Source organism: Scyliorhinus torazame, chromosome 1 (assembly GCF_047496885.1).
Source record: "Scyliorhinus torazame isolate Kashiwa2021f chromosome 1, sScyTor2.1, whole genome shotgun sequence".
NCBI classification, from domain to species: domain Eukaryota; kingdom Metazoa; phylum Chordata; class Chondrichthyes; order Carcharhiniformes; family Scyliorhinidae; genus Scyliorhinus; species Scyliorhinus torazame.
Window position 1 is genome coordinate 135481527 of NC_092707.1, and position 14311 is coordinate 135495837.

At 44.8% G+C, this 14311-nt stretch overlaps 1 protein-coding gene and 1 pseudogene across 1 annotated transcript in view; one reads left to right on the forward strand and one right to left on the reverse strand.

Moving 5' to 3' along the window:
• Positions 1–1421: 1421 nt before the first annotated feature.
• The window catches only part of LOC140429692 (acid sphingomyelinase-like phosphodiesterase 3b), a 100563-nt gene continuing 87673 nt past the window's right edge, over positions 1422–14311 (forward strand). The window contains exons 1-2 of the mRNA XM_072517006.1: positions 1422–1502; positions 5633–5843. Of these exons, the coding sequence (XP_072373107.1) occupies positions 1442–1502; positions 5633–5843 (272 nt within the window). The 5' untranslated portion in view covers positions 1422–1441. The remainder of the gene's footprint in view (positions 1503–5632; positions 5844–14311) is intronic.
• Positions 2416–5431, reverse strand: LOC140429687 (calcium load-activated calcium channel-like; annotated as a pseudogene).

Genomic DNA, 14311 nt, shown 5'->3' on the forward strand with positions numbered 1-14311 from the left:
CCCCCAAAGAATGCAACACTAAGTAATCTGTATGCTACTCTTTTAACATCCAAAAGACTTAACAAACCTCCAAACAGGAGCACATCAGGGTTTACATTCAAGACTGAAAACATTTATACTTCTTCTGAATTCACCAAATGATCCATAGATAGTTTTTCATGGCAGAGATCAACAGCAGTGCTGCTCACTTTTAACTTCAGATTCAGCTCATTGAAGAACACAGACACACCCAAGCTCTTTCTCAAACTAAAACCTAAAAAGCAGAAGGAGAGCTCAGCTCCACCCACATTCTGACATCACTCCAGTAACATGAGCAGCTCCATTCCTTAAAGATAAATTTCTTAAACACCCATTTCTTAACGAGTACTCTTACGTGACAGAAGTTTAAATAAAGTCAAATTTGTAAGAGTAGATCTTATGCTGCATGTAGGTTCTAAACGTGATCTTTTAGAAAAAAGCTTAAAAGGTTTGGGACCATTGCTCTAATGTTCCTGAGATGCATGTTATTGAACATTTTATTACATTAAAGGTGCAATATAAATGTCAGCTGTCGTTGAGGCCTGATCAGTGATTTATACATTTGTATCATTGTCTCTGTTTTTACATTAAACACCTTGATTTATAAACCCGAGTAACCACCATTTTTAACCACTTTATGAACATGTGCTGCCAAAGGAATTTTGTATATGCAAACCAAGATCTCTCTGCTCATCCACACTCTACAAAGCTGTGCCAATTGTCGTGTACCATCTTTTCATATTAGTCATCCCAAAGTGTGAGGTAAGAAGCACAGCAGCCAATTTGTCCACAACAAGGTGAAGATAACAATATAATCTCTCTCTTGTGATGTTGGTTGAGGTATAAACATTGATCAGGACACCCAGGATAACTCTTCTGTTCCTCTTCAAAATAATACCATGGAATCTTTTAGATCCACTTGAGCAGGCAGATGAGAGTTTGATTTAAAATCATAAATGAAAGATGTCACTTCCACCAATGTTGCATTCCCTCGGTCCTGCTCTTGAGTGTCCATCTAGATTTTGTGCCTAACTCCCTGCAATGGACCTAAAACTAGATTCGTAGACATTTAGCACAGAAGGAGGCCATTCGGTCCATTGTGTTCATGCCAGTCAACAAAGACACACAGCGTTCTGATGCAGAAGCAAGAGTGACAATAAATCTGAAAGCCAAGGCAAATTGAAATAACTAGGGTTGGGAACCTAGATTAGTTTCTACTGTAGTTAAGGCCTATTTGGAAGGAAATGAGCTGGAGTGGATTTTATCTTGAAGTCTAATAAGGCAGTTATGGCTTTGGTACAGGATATGGGCTGTGAATCATATACTTCCTTCCTTTGAGCCTCAATAAAAGTTAAAACACTGGAACTTTGATCATTAATTCTACCAAGTGATTGGTAATAGTGTGCACACTGCTCTCGTAGCAATGGAATTCCTGGGCTTCCTTCTTTTTTTTACTAATGTTGGGATCATTTTCAGCCAGGGAGGTAAGGTCTGATTAGTTTTATGTTATTTAATTCAATCAGAGGTGGAAATTGTACTTCCTGCAGTCAACTTATTAAAGTATCTACTTTAGCATTGCTATGACAATCAGCCTTATACCTCTGAGCCTCATTGTTCTTATTCTTCTTACGTTGTGAGTATATCATCTTAGCACATTGATTTGTCTTTATTCTCTTCTGGCATACTACTTTCTCACCCCCCTCCACCACACACATACACATGCACATCGCCTCCGAAGACACTTGTTTTCACTGAGCTACAGTATCACAGTTTCAAAGGTCATTTGTGGTTAATCAGTTATTGCCAGTCATGGTTGCTCGCTGGGCAGGGTTTTAGATTATTTGCGTGGGCGACCATTGCCTGGGGTCTTTTTTTTTTAACGTTCATGGGGCGTGGGCATCGCAGGCTATGCCAGCATTTATTGCCCCTGAGGGACAGTTAAGAGTCAACCAGATTGTTGTGGGTCTGGAGTCACATATAGGCCAGACCAGGTAGATATAATTATAATAATATGGCAGATTTCCTTCCCTAAAGGACATTAGTGAATCAAATGGGTTTTTAAGACAATTGGCAATGGTTTCATGGTCATCATTAGACTTTAATCCCAGATTTTTATTGAATTCAGATTTCACAATCTGCAGTGGCGGAATTTGAACCTGGGACCCCAGATAACTCTAGGCCTCTGGAATACTAGTCCACTGACAATACCACTGTGCCACCTTCTCTCCTGATGCAAATCTGGCCACTTGGATTTCAGAATGTACCGATGGAAGCTGAAAGACACCATCAACCGGAACTTCTTAAATGGTTGCTTAAGGCTATTAACAAGCTCAATCAGGAGATAGATTTGGATTTTCGTCTCATGGGTCATGTTTGATCAGAAACACAACATAGAGGAGGAGGTGGTGACATAGCAAGGAACAGTTCGCCAACACTTAGGACAGAGGTAAAAGGCAAAATTGAGGAGAGAAAACAGTGAGGTGGTCCTCACAGCTTTGGCAGTAGAAATAATGCAAACTTCATCATGAGAATTTGCTTGCTTGAGGTGGAGGTCCCAGGAATCCACCAGCCTGGTTGGTTGTCGCACATGAAGGAGCCAGAGCCAGGAGTTTCTGAATATTCTGTCGAATGGACATTGTACATAAAATGTACAAGAAATTGAATCTGTAATCTTTGTTAAGAAGGTTGTGGTGAGACAATCCCCAGATGTACAACAAAGGCATAAATGGGAGATTAGTTACCACTCAAATATCCATGGTACACGGATAGGATTCAAACAGACTGAAATAAAATGTGCCTTTGCAAAGAAAGCCTGGAACGAGATGCGGTGATTTTTGTTGAGGTTCATCCCGAACAGTTCTATGACGCAGGACTCTGTGGTATACAGGCAGTTCCCAGGGACGCAGACCGAGACAAACAACTCCTGCTGGAGGATCGTCAGCTCGGTGAAAGATGCTCTTTGGTCTGCCCAAAATTTTTTGGTCTTCCAGTGCAAAGAGTTTCCCACAATAAAGTGTTGCAGACTGGCACATTCCAAAGTCTAGGACTACATGCTGATTGATGCACTAAAGCTTGGAGCAGCCACCTCAAGAGGTGCAATGTGGAAAGGTTGCTGCAAAGTCCTATCAGCCATAATGCAACAAGGGGCATTCTGACTCATATTGAATATATGCAGTGAATATTATATATATAACAATTGTACTGAAGCATTTCAGAGTGCAACATGATCTATGTAGAAAACCTGAATATTATTGCACTTCCTGTTTTGTTCATTTTTAAATCTTTTGTAATATTCTTTCAAATATTTTATGAATTCAGTATATTTTTGCAAAAGTAAAAAATAAAAACAGAAAATTCTGGATGCATGTTATTAAGTCTATGAGTATCCATAAAAAGGAAGGGAAAGCTAATATTTAAAGACCCTTTTTATGGTCACCATTCCTTGTCTCTCCTTTGACTTTGTGTTTAAGTTGGGCCTGCTGCTGGTTTCATCCTACTCCCATCATCTGTCGTTTCCACATCTGTGCGCAGTCGAAACTCATTATGGCAGCGGAGTTCTGCCACAGGGATTGAAATCTCACCCACTATGTCCACTCAAGAACACTTTCCAACAGAAGTTAGTAGACAGGAATTGTGGCTTTTCTTTACTGTCCTTGAAGCCAATTATAGCCAAACTAGTACTCCCTACGGAAACCATATTTGCCCATATACCAGGAATTGGATGAGATGTAATTAGGTCAGTCACACAGCTGATTGCTTGAGTTTCTCTGCCTTTAAAGATCGCATCCACTTAATTTGTTGGGATGATAATTAAATGTGCAATAGTCACAAAATGTGCAGGCCAAATGTGTTTTTGTATCCCAAAAAATGGTAGTTTAATATGTAAATATTTCAATTTTACACACCAACCTTTTTGCATTTCAATCATTGTTAGATACAAAGAATTGTCTTTTTAGCTGTGAAAGGTACTAATTATACTGCCACAGAGAGTAGACAGATATTTGATATACAATACAAAGTGATAAATCACTTGGTTGCATCGTGTACCGAAAGCAACCTCTCTAAATGTCGGAAAGGCCAAGGAACTGATCATCAACTTCAGGAAGCGAGCACGACACACACTTCCGTCTGCATCAATGGCTCCGAAGTGGAGATGGTCGATAGCTTTACGTTCCTGGGGGTCACCATCACCAACAGTCTGGCCTGGTCCACTCACGTTGATGCAACAGTCAAGAAAGCCCAACAACGTCTCTACTTCCTACGGAAGCTAAAGAAATTTGGCATATCTGCATCGACTCTCACAAACATCTACAGGTGTGCGATAGAGAGCATCCTATCCAGCTGCATCACAGCCTGATATGTCAACTGTTCGGTCCAAGGTCGCAAGAAACTGCAGAGTGTGGTGAACTCAGCCCAGCGTAACACACAAGCTTGCCACCCCCACATTGATTCTGTATTCACCTCCCGCTGCCTCAGGAAGGCAGACAGCATTATCAGAGATCCCTCCCACCCAGGCATTGCCTTCTTCCAGATCCTTCCATCAGGCAGAAGGTACAGAAGTCTGAAGACCCGCACATCCAGACATAGGAACAGCTTCTTCCCCACAGCTTCAAGACTTCTCAACGACTCCCCCTCGGACTGATCTGTTCCCTGGAAGAACACTATTCACGACACCCTAAGCTGCTCTTGCTCATGTATTTGATTTGTTTGGCCCCTTGTTCCACACTGTAACCAATCACTGTTTGTCGATGTACCATTTGTCAATGTTCTCTGTTGATTATTCTCTTTGTCTACTTGTCCCTCGGCCGCAGAAAAATACTTTTCAATGTACTTCGGTACATGTGACAATAAATCAAATCAATCAATCAATCAATACAGAACAGTTTCATCATGAGAATTTGCTTGCTTGAGGTGGAGGTCCCAGGAATCCTCCAGCCTGGTTGGTAGTCGCACATGAAGGAGCCAGACCCAGAGTTTCTGAATGTTCTGTCGAACGGACATTGTATATAAAATGTACAAGAAAATGAATCTGTAATCTTCGTTAAGAAGGTTGTGGTGGGACAATCCCTGATGTACAACAAAGGCATAAATGGAAGCAAATATGGAATTAAACATGCCCATCAAAGCTGTGAAGCAAAATCCAATAGGCTTCATTCGTATCATTGGTTATTGGTCCTGGTTATTATTTTTCAATTTTTCTTCTTGTCTTTATTTTATCCTTTAGTTGCCTCCCAGCAGATTCTGTTACAGCCTCTTTTTTTCTAACTTCTTGCTCTGTTTCTCTACTTCAGCCTTCAGTCATTTATATTTCTCAGTTCTGTACACCAGTACCCATGTTGAAACCTTCAACTAACAGGGTGATGCAGACCGAGATAAAGACGATCAGGGTGGTATCAGCACACATGGTGCTCATGGTGACTACCGGCTGCTGGTGCAAGGGAGGAGAAATGTTCAGCTTTAAAGTTGTCCCTGGGCTCAGTCCAGCTGCTGTGATTTCCCACATTGAGAACAATCATTATTTATTTACATTGTTTTTTTATACAGAGAACAATCATTGATGAGTGGGACTGCAAGCAGTGTATCCCAATCTAGAATAAATGTTTGCCTTTGGCAGGTCATTTTTGGCACATCACAGATCTTCACTGGGACCCTGATTATAAAGTGACAGAGAACCCAAACACCGTGTGTCCTTCATCCTCTAAACCTGTATCAAACCCAGGGAAGTGGGGGAGCTACCTGTGTGACTCCAACTGGGACCTCATCAACCTGTCCATTTATACCATGAAAGACCTTCATTCTCAGCCAGATTTCATTCTTTGGACTGGGTAAGTTCTTGGAACTATGAGTGAAAGATAATAGCTAGATTGCAAAATAAACACCAATTAAGATTGTCCTGATAAGTACCAAAGGTTACTGTAATTAAAGGGATGGTCTCCACATAAAATAGTGTGCGGCAAACTTTATTTTGCATAGGGAGGCAAACAGCATGTGGGCATTTTTTTAACATGATAATGTAATTTGTAGGTTATGCAATATTGTTGCCCAACATTACATCATTTTTTTGTAATCAATGGGCGCGGTCTTTCAGCCAGAAAAGCAGCTCGCCACGGCGCAGCATGGCCAATGAAAGCTGGGAGACCCCGTTCCCAGGATCTACCCGGCTCGCAACACCTCGTGGGATTCAACACAATCTCGCAAGATGCTGCAAGGGGAATCACGCCAACAATGTCGGGGTCAGGTTTTGGCAAATTTGAATAGAAGAGCGAGACTGTAAGCCTTACTCTAATGTACAGGTTCTCGAGGTACCTGAAGTTTTGGGATTCAACCCCTTCGCCACAGAGTCCTCAGGTGAGCGCCGTTTGGTACTGGTCCCCACAAACGGGGACCAGATGGAATGGCACTCGTGGGGGTCGCCAAGGGGATGGGACAGCCACAGCTGCTATGCCCTTTGGCCAGAGTGGTGCCCTGGCACTACTGGTGTCTCCTGGGTACCCTGGCAATGCCACCTGGGTGCCAGCCTGGCACTGCCAAGTTGCCCAGGTGGCACTGCCAGCTGGCTGGAGCACTGCCAAGCTGGCATTTTGTGCATGCGTGTGATCAGGCCAGGGTTGCACAGTATGGGTGTCAGAGAGCCAGGGAACTCTCCAACTCTCCCAAGTTGTGTTCGGGCTGGGGGTGGGGGGCGGTGGGGGGGGAGCAGGGGGAAGGTCGTGGAATTTTGTGGGCTTCGGAGAATAAGGACGCAACAAGTTCCCCGTTGTAAAGAAAACGGCTATGTGCAGCCTCGGCTGCACGTTCCCTCTTTAGGCCCCTTATTCAAAGCAAGTCGCGTTGAGTAGTCACGTGTTGCTTGGCACTGCGAGTGCTGGGAAACACTCGGCTAAACGCTCGCTCAGGAACTTTATTCCCTTTTGGGAAGATCGTACCCAACATTTCTTTTAAAGATATTTTCAATGGAGGATGAGATTTTTAACATTGTTTGCATCATTGTATCAATACCCTTTCTCTGTCCAAAAGGAGATGTATTTATTAACAGTGACAGTATTATAAAGAATGTCACTGAATTGGAGTGTAAGGCTTTAAAAAGTTCGTCATAGAAGGGGTGTGGGTGGTGGGGGACAGCGGTGATGAGAGGGAAGGATCATTTTGACAGACAGGTCACGGGAGACAGGTCATCTGAGTGAAGGGGCACTGGATCCTCACCTCTGTAGCATAGGCCAGACTCGCTGTCAGTCACTGCTCTCTACTCGGTCAACCCCACAATTTCCCCCATTCCTCATAGCGGGTGAGGCCTTGAATCTCTGGCACTTCGCCTCCCATCTTGATCCTTTCCAGGTTTTTATGGGCTATCTTCTCCTGAGGGGACAAAAACAGAGCATTGTGAGCTGCACACTTTATGGGTGGGGGTTGGGGGGGTGGGTGGTGGCATCTATCGCAGGTGGCATGTGTGTGCATCGCACCTGGACATGAAGGTGTTGTGTTGATGACAAACATGAAGATCGAATTTGAAGAGGGTATGAGGTATCAGGCAGTGACTTGTCGGTGTGGGGGGGTTGGAAATTTGAGGGGTAGCAGGCAGAACTGATTCCAGGAGAGATTTGGTAACTTATCCTTGAAGCCTAGTGGAGGTCGTTGGTCTTCTACCGACATTGGATGGCATCCTCCTCATCATGCTGCCCGCACTGACAGCTGCTGCCACTGCCTCCCAGGCCTTGCTGCTGGTCCTTCAACCCCCTCAGGGGAACAGGATGTCCCGCCTCGCATTGATGGCATCGAGAAGCCTCGTGAGGTCATCACCCCCACGTGAGGAGCAAGTCTGCACGCTGCCATACTCGTGTGTTGACTGAGTGAGTGGTGATGTGTGTTTAAAAGCAGCTCCCCCTTGTTAGCGGCGACACACCGAGTCTGGCGAATCAGCGGGGTGATAGCCAATAATGGCTTTTGGGGCTCATTGCCGGCACTAAGTGCCGTTAAATACAGGCCATGATCTCCCCAACACAGCCATCAAGAAACACCCCGCCAATCGTGTTCAAGACTTAGAAATGTTTCTGTTAAATCGCACCAATAGTGTATTTAATGTAATAAAATATCCCGCGTCACTTCACAACACGTTCCGAATCAAAATTTGACACTGAGCCACATGAGGTGGTATCAGGAGAAATGACCCAAAGCTTGATTTACATAGAATTTACAGTGCAGAAGGAGGCCATTTGGCCTATCGAGTCTGCACCAGATCTTGGAAAGAGCACCCCACCCAAGGTCAACACCTTCACCCCATCCCCACAACCCAGTAACCCCACCCAACACTAAGGGCAATTTTGGCCACTAAGGGCAATTTATCATGGCCAATCCACCTAACCTGCACATCTTTGGACTGTGGGAGGAAACCGGAGCACACGGAGGAAACCCACGCAGACACGGGGAGGATGTGCAGACTCCGCACAGACAATGACCCAAGCCGGAATCAAACCTGGGACCCTGGAGCTGTGAAGCAAGTGTGCTATCCACAAAGCTACCGTACTGATCAATGAGGTAGGTTGTTTTGAGCATCTTAAAGGAGGGAAGGAAGGTAGAGAAGTGGAGAGGTTTAGGGAGGGAGTTCCAGAATTTAAGGCAAGGCAACTGAAGGTGCGGCCATTCTGCAGCCTCAGTGGAAAATGCTCAAACGTTGAATTGAGGTGAAGCTTGCTACATCTGTGATTGAATAGTTTAAAAGAATGCTCACTGTCAGTGTACATGATAAAGGTCCATGTACGAGAAGTAGTGAGGGTTGCTCAGTGCCATGACATGTAGAAACAGAAATAGGCCATTTGGCCCATCGGGTCTGCTCTGAGATTCAGACTGATCTGATATGATAATCCTGAACTCCACTTTTCCACATTATCCCAATAACCCTTAATTCCCTTGTAATGTTCTTTGATTGGGCTGATGTGGAATCTAGCTATTGCGATGTGAACAAAGAACATTAGACTTTTTTTTCAAACAAAGTTATTAATTACTAACGCTACACTAACAAATAACTAAAATGTCCAAGATGAATACAGTTGGAAACAAATGTCTGACACTAACTTACACTAAGATACTACAGTGCTACTCTAATATGGACTGCTATAAACTCCTTGCAAACATCTTCTGATGGAACACATGGGGCTGGATTCTCCATTTCAGGGACTATGTCCCCACGCCGTCGTGCAAACTGTTGCCTATAAAAAGGCCACATATTCATAGCCCTGTAGGGGGCTAGTAGGAGCCATCATGAGGTACGCAGCTCCAGCTGCAGATACGGCTCCCCGCACTTCCGGGTCAGAGGCCGCGCATGCGCACGGCAGCGGCCTCCAGAGGCCACGCCGTGCTCCATGGCGGACTGAGACCACAGAGCTCTACCGCGCAAATAGTGCCCCTGATCGGCTGCGTGCCCGAACCCGAACGCACGCTCGAAAATACCCCGGTCCCGTATAAGGCCCCCCTGCCCTCCGACCGGCCCGCCCCCGACCATGACGGCGGTGGACTGAGTCCGCAGCCGCCACACGGGTACCCCGAACAGCAGGACCATGAGTGGTCCACACCGTAGGGACTTCAGCCGATTGAGGGTTGGGAATAGCGGGACGGGCCTCCAGCAATGGCCGCAAGTAGGGGATGCGCGGCGCAGCATACTCCCCAAGTGCGTCGCTTTTCGGCGGCCGGAGAATCGAGGAACTGGCGTCGGTCCCGATTCCATGCGTGGAACTGGATTCTCCACCCAGGTGCAAGACGGGATTCCAGCATCGGAGTGCGGAGAATCCAGCCCAGGATGCATCTGGATCCCATGCTGAATACTCGACCCACCTGCTGGTCGGATTCTAGAACTACAACAGTAAAACATGTAACTTCTAATACACATGCAGATGGTGATGAACTATTCATATTATATACAAATGATAGTCTACCTATCATCACATTCTCCTTTCTTTTGAAATGATTTTAAATCATAATCATGTACATTCATACTATATACATGTCCAGTGACTTTAGTCACGTAAAACTGCATGCATGCAAAAGTGACATTTCACAGTCCAATCAATCAGGTTGTTGATGTTCATAAATTGATTCTATCAGGTGTCTTCGAACCCTGGTGGATGATCACAGTTCTTGAGGTGAAGACAAGGTAGTCTGGTGATTTTCTGGTAAACTAACTTGCCCATTGGTTGCTTCAATGTTCGGAGTTTCTACAGCCGTGTGTGTAGTCTCAGGCGTTATGAGGAGGAGCCACCCCATCATCCAGTCTTGATTGAAGAGTAAACGGGTGATTCGGCATGAGCTTTAGCAACGTTCTGCGACTCTGTCTCAATATTGAGCCTTGATCCGTGAGAATGACAAAGGAGTTGGGACCTGCCTGCCTTATGACTTTGGCAGTCATGGACCATCCTTGTGGTGTCTCAAGCCTGACTGTATCATCTGGTCCCAAATCGTTCAACATTCTGCTGAAGTGGTTGTAGTAATGTCCTTCATAGAATCATAGAATTTACAGTGCAGAAGGAGGCAATTTGGCCCATTTAGTCTGCATCGGCCCTTGGAAAGAGGCCCACACTTTCACCCTATCCCAGTAACCCAGCAACCCTATCTAACCTTTTTGGACACTAAGGGCAATTTAGCATGGCCAATCCACCTAACCTGCGCATCTTTGGATTTTGGGAGGAAACCGGAACACCCGGAGGGAACCCATGCAGACACAGGGAGAATGTTTATTCTCCACGCAGACAGTGACCCAAGGCGGGAATCGAACCAGGGACCCTGGAGCTGTGAAGCAACTTTGCTCACCACTGTGCTACCGTGCTGCTTGTTTCTGCTTTTGAGCAGTGATTTTCTTTTGCCTTATGGGCTTATTACTGATTTTTTCAGGAAGCATTATCCGCAGCTTCCAACCCAATAGCAGTTGAACTGGAGCTAACCCACTGCTCAGTGCTGTGGTACAGTACGCCAAGAGGGCTAGATACGAGTCACTGTGTGAAGCAATGGCCTTCTTGAGCAGAGTCTTAATGATGTGGACCCCTTTTTCTGTTTGCCCATTGGATTGAGAGTCCTGCAGACTGGAGTTGATGTGCTTGAAATCATATCTCCTAGCGAAATCCTGCCACTTCCAACTGTCAAAGCAGGGACTGTTATCGCCCATAACAATATGTGGTATGCCATGATGTGCACATCGCATCACTCTGGCACTGCTGGAATTCAGTAGTTTCATTAACTCCGGGTAGTTGGAGTAGTAATCAATTAGCAGCATACATTCAGTGGCATCCAGGTAAAAAAGATCAACCCCGACCTTCATCCATGGTTTATTGACTAGCTCACTTTCAGCCATGGGTTGCTTGCGTTGATGGTTCTGATATCATTGGCATATTTTACCGTGTTCGACTGTTCGTTGAATGTCCTGATTGATCCCTGGCCAATAAACCGATTCTCTGGCCTGCCTAGTGCACTTTGTGAATCTGTATGATGATCATGTGCCGTAGTGATTGTGGAATGACTATACGGTTTCTTCTGAGCACAAAGCCAATGAATGTAGCTCAGTTCGTGCCTGACGTTCCAGGACTTAAGTTGATCTTAAGTTGGTCTTTTCTCTACATCCCAGTTATGACTGTAACATTACATTCTATAGTCTCTCCTTCCTTCCCTTTGTACGGTATGCGTTGTCTGTATAACATGCAAGAAACAACACTTTTCACTGTATACTAATACATGTGACAATAATAAATCAAATCAAATAAAAGAACTTGGAGCATGAGTCTGTAGACCATCCCTGTCTCATATGATGGATTACCTTCTGCAAGGTTTCATTTTTCTCAGTCTCAGCCTTAATCAATTTGTATTGTTGTCTGATACAGGCAGGGTTTCCATCACCAGATCGACCTGACCCTGTAATATTTCCTAGATGGCTGTCCGTTCCTTATTGTCGGTTGCTCTGGAAAGGGCATCCACAACCACAATGTATTTGCCACACTAGCTCGAAGTAGTACCTCTGTAGCTTCATGATTAGCCTCTGGATTTGAGGTGACATCTCACCAAGGTTCTTTTGAATAATTGACACTAGTGGTCGATTATCGGCCTCTGTTGAACGTTGGCAGGCTGTAAACATATGTGGAATTTTTTAATTCCCACCACTAGTCCGATTCATTCTTTCTCGATTTGGGCATCCCGTTTCTCGGTTTCTGTCATTGCCCTGGATGCTGCTGCTTGCCATGTCTTATCAGTGTTCTCTTGTAGCAAAACTGCCCCGAGCCCATTCTGGCTGGCATCAGTCGATATCTTTGTGTTCTTTGCTGGTTCAAAGAATGCTAAAACTGGTGTGGGGGTCAATGCATTTTTCAGGTTAGACCATTCTGCCTCATGACTGTCAGTCCACTCAAAAGGAACAGCCTTCCTTATTAAATTCCTGAGATGCACCATTTGTGAGGCTAAGATGGGGATGAATTTTCCCACAAAGTTCACCATTCCAAGCATACGTAGTACCGCTTTCTTGTCATGCGGACGAGGCATGCAGACAGTGGCTTTTAACTTCTCAGGATCCGGCTGTACTTCGATTGGGCTGATGTGGAATCTCAATATTGCCATGGGAACAAAGAACATTAAACTTTGTTTTATAAACAAAGTTATTTATTACTAATGCTACACTAACGAATAACTAAAATGTCAAAGATGAATACAGTTGGAAATAAATGTCTAACAATAACTTGCACTAACATACTACAGAACTACTCTAATATACGACTGCTATGAACACCTTGCAAACACCTTCTGATGGAACACATGGTGCATCCGGGTCCTGTGCCTGCAAACTCGCTTCAGCTGCTGGTCAGATGCTAGAACTACAACAGCAAAACATGTAATTTATAATACACATGCAGATGATGATGAACTGTTCCTATTATATTCAGATGATAGTCTACCTATCATCACATCCCTTACTGATTAAAAATCTGCCTCTCTCAGCCTTGAACATACTAAACTTGAAACAAAAAAACTTTCTACACCTTAAAGGATGTGCCTTTCTGTATAGTGCACTGTCTTTCTTTTATTTTGCTTTTTAAAAAATTTAGCGTGCCCAATTCGTTTTTTCCAATTAAAGGGCAATTTAGCATGGCCAATCCACCTAACCCGCACATCTTTGGGTTATGGGGTCGAAACCACGCAAACACGGGGGGAATGTGCAAACTCCACACGGACAGTGACCCAGAGCCGGGATCGAACCTGGGACCTCGGCGCTGCAAGGCAGCAGTGCTAACCACTATGCCACTGTGCTGCCCTATAGTGCATTGTCACCCAGCGATCTACACTGATGTTCTTCTGAGGATGGCGTGTCTTGTGACATGACAGAATGAAGGGTTACAGCTTGTTGCAATGAAACTTTCCCGCATCACTTGTCAGAAAAGGCCAAATATACAGAATAAATTTCTTGCTACTATTGAAACATTGCAAAAGTACTACCTTGTTATTACCCGCACAAGACCTACTGGGTTTGAGCAATCAGTCTCCCCATGTGTCTCGCCGAGTACGAGCACCCCTGCTAAGGGAGCGGGGAGCCTGAGGACATTTGTGATTGAGTTGTATATAAAGTTAGCCAGGTATTGAACCGACAGAACAGACTTGGCTGGGATCTAATGTATATTGTAAATATCTAATTGCTTTGCAATAAACCTAGTTTTCTTTTTACCAACTCAATTTGGACTTGTTTGTGGCCAACAACAAAAAATTAACACGCCGCAGTTAACATGCTTATACAACATTGTCTGATCACTATTTTAATAGAAGCATTGACTCATTTAATCTTAACACCAATTTGGGTTCAGCAGGTCCCCAGTGGCAGTTTTCTGGGGACAGACCAGGGCTCCAGCAAATGCCTTTGTATTCAAATCCTCACGTCCATCAGCTTCAGCCACAGCTGCAGCCTCAGACCATCCCGTGGAGGGAATTCCACCTCCACAATGTTAGCCTGGCAGCTGTGGCCATGAGTCATTTAAAACTCTTGAGGCTCCCACGAATTCTCCTGGCCTGTCTCGCAGCAGCACCCACCTCTCTCAGTGGGGCATCTAGCAGGACAGCACTGCGGGCCCTCCCATTGGCTCAGTCAGGTGCCTGTCCCACACACCATCTTTCATTTGATGGTAGTCCCGGAAGTTGCCTCTTAATTGGCTGCCTCCAGTATGATCATGCAGACCTGCAGTCAGGCATCAACAGTCGGGTCAGGACCCACGCTTTGTCCCAAGCTCTGAATATCTTCAATGGTTTGAAGATTCTTCCCCTTATATTTTACTCTCAAAGA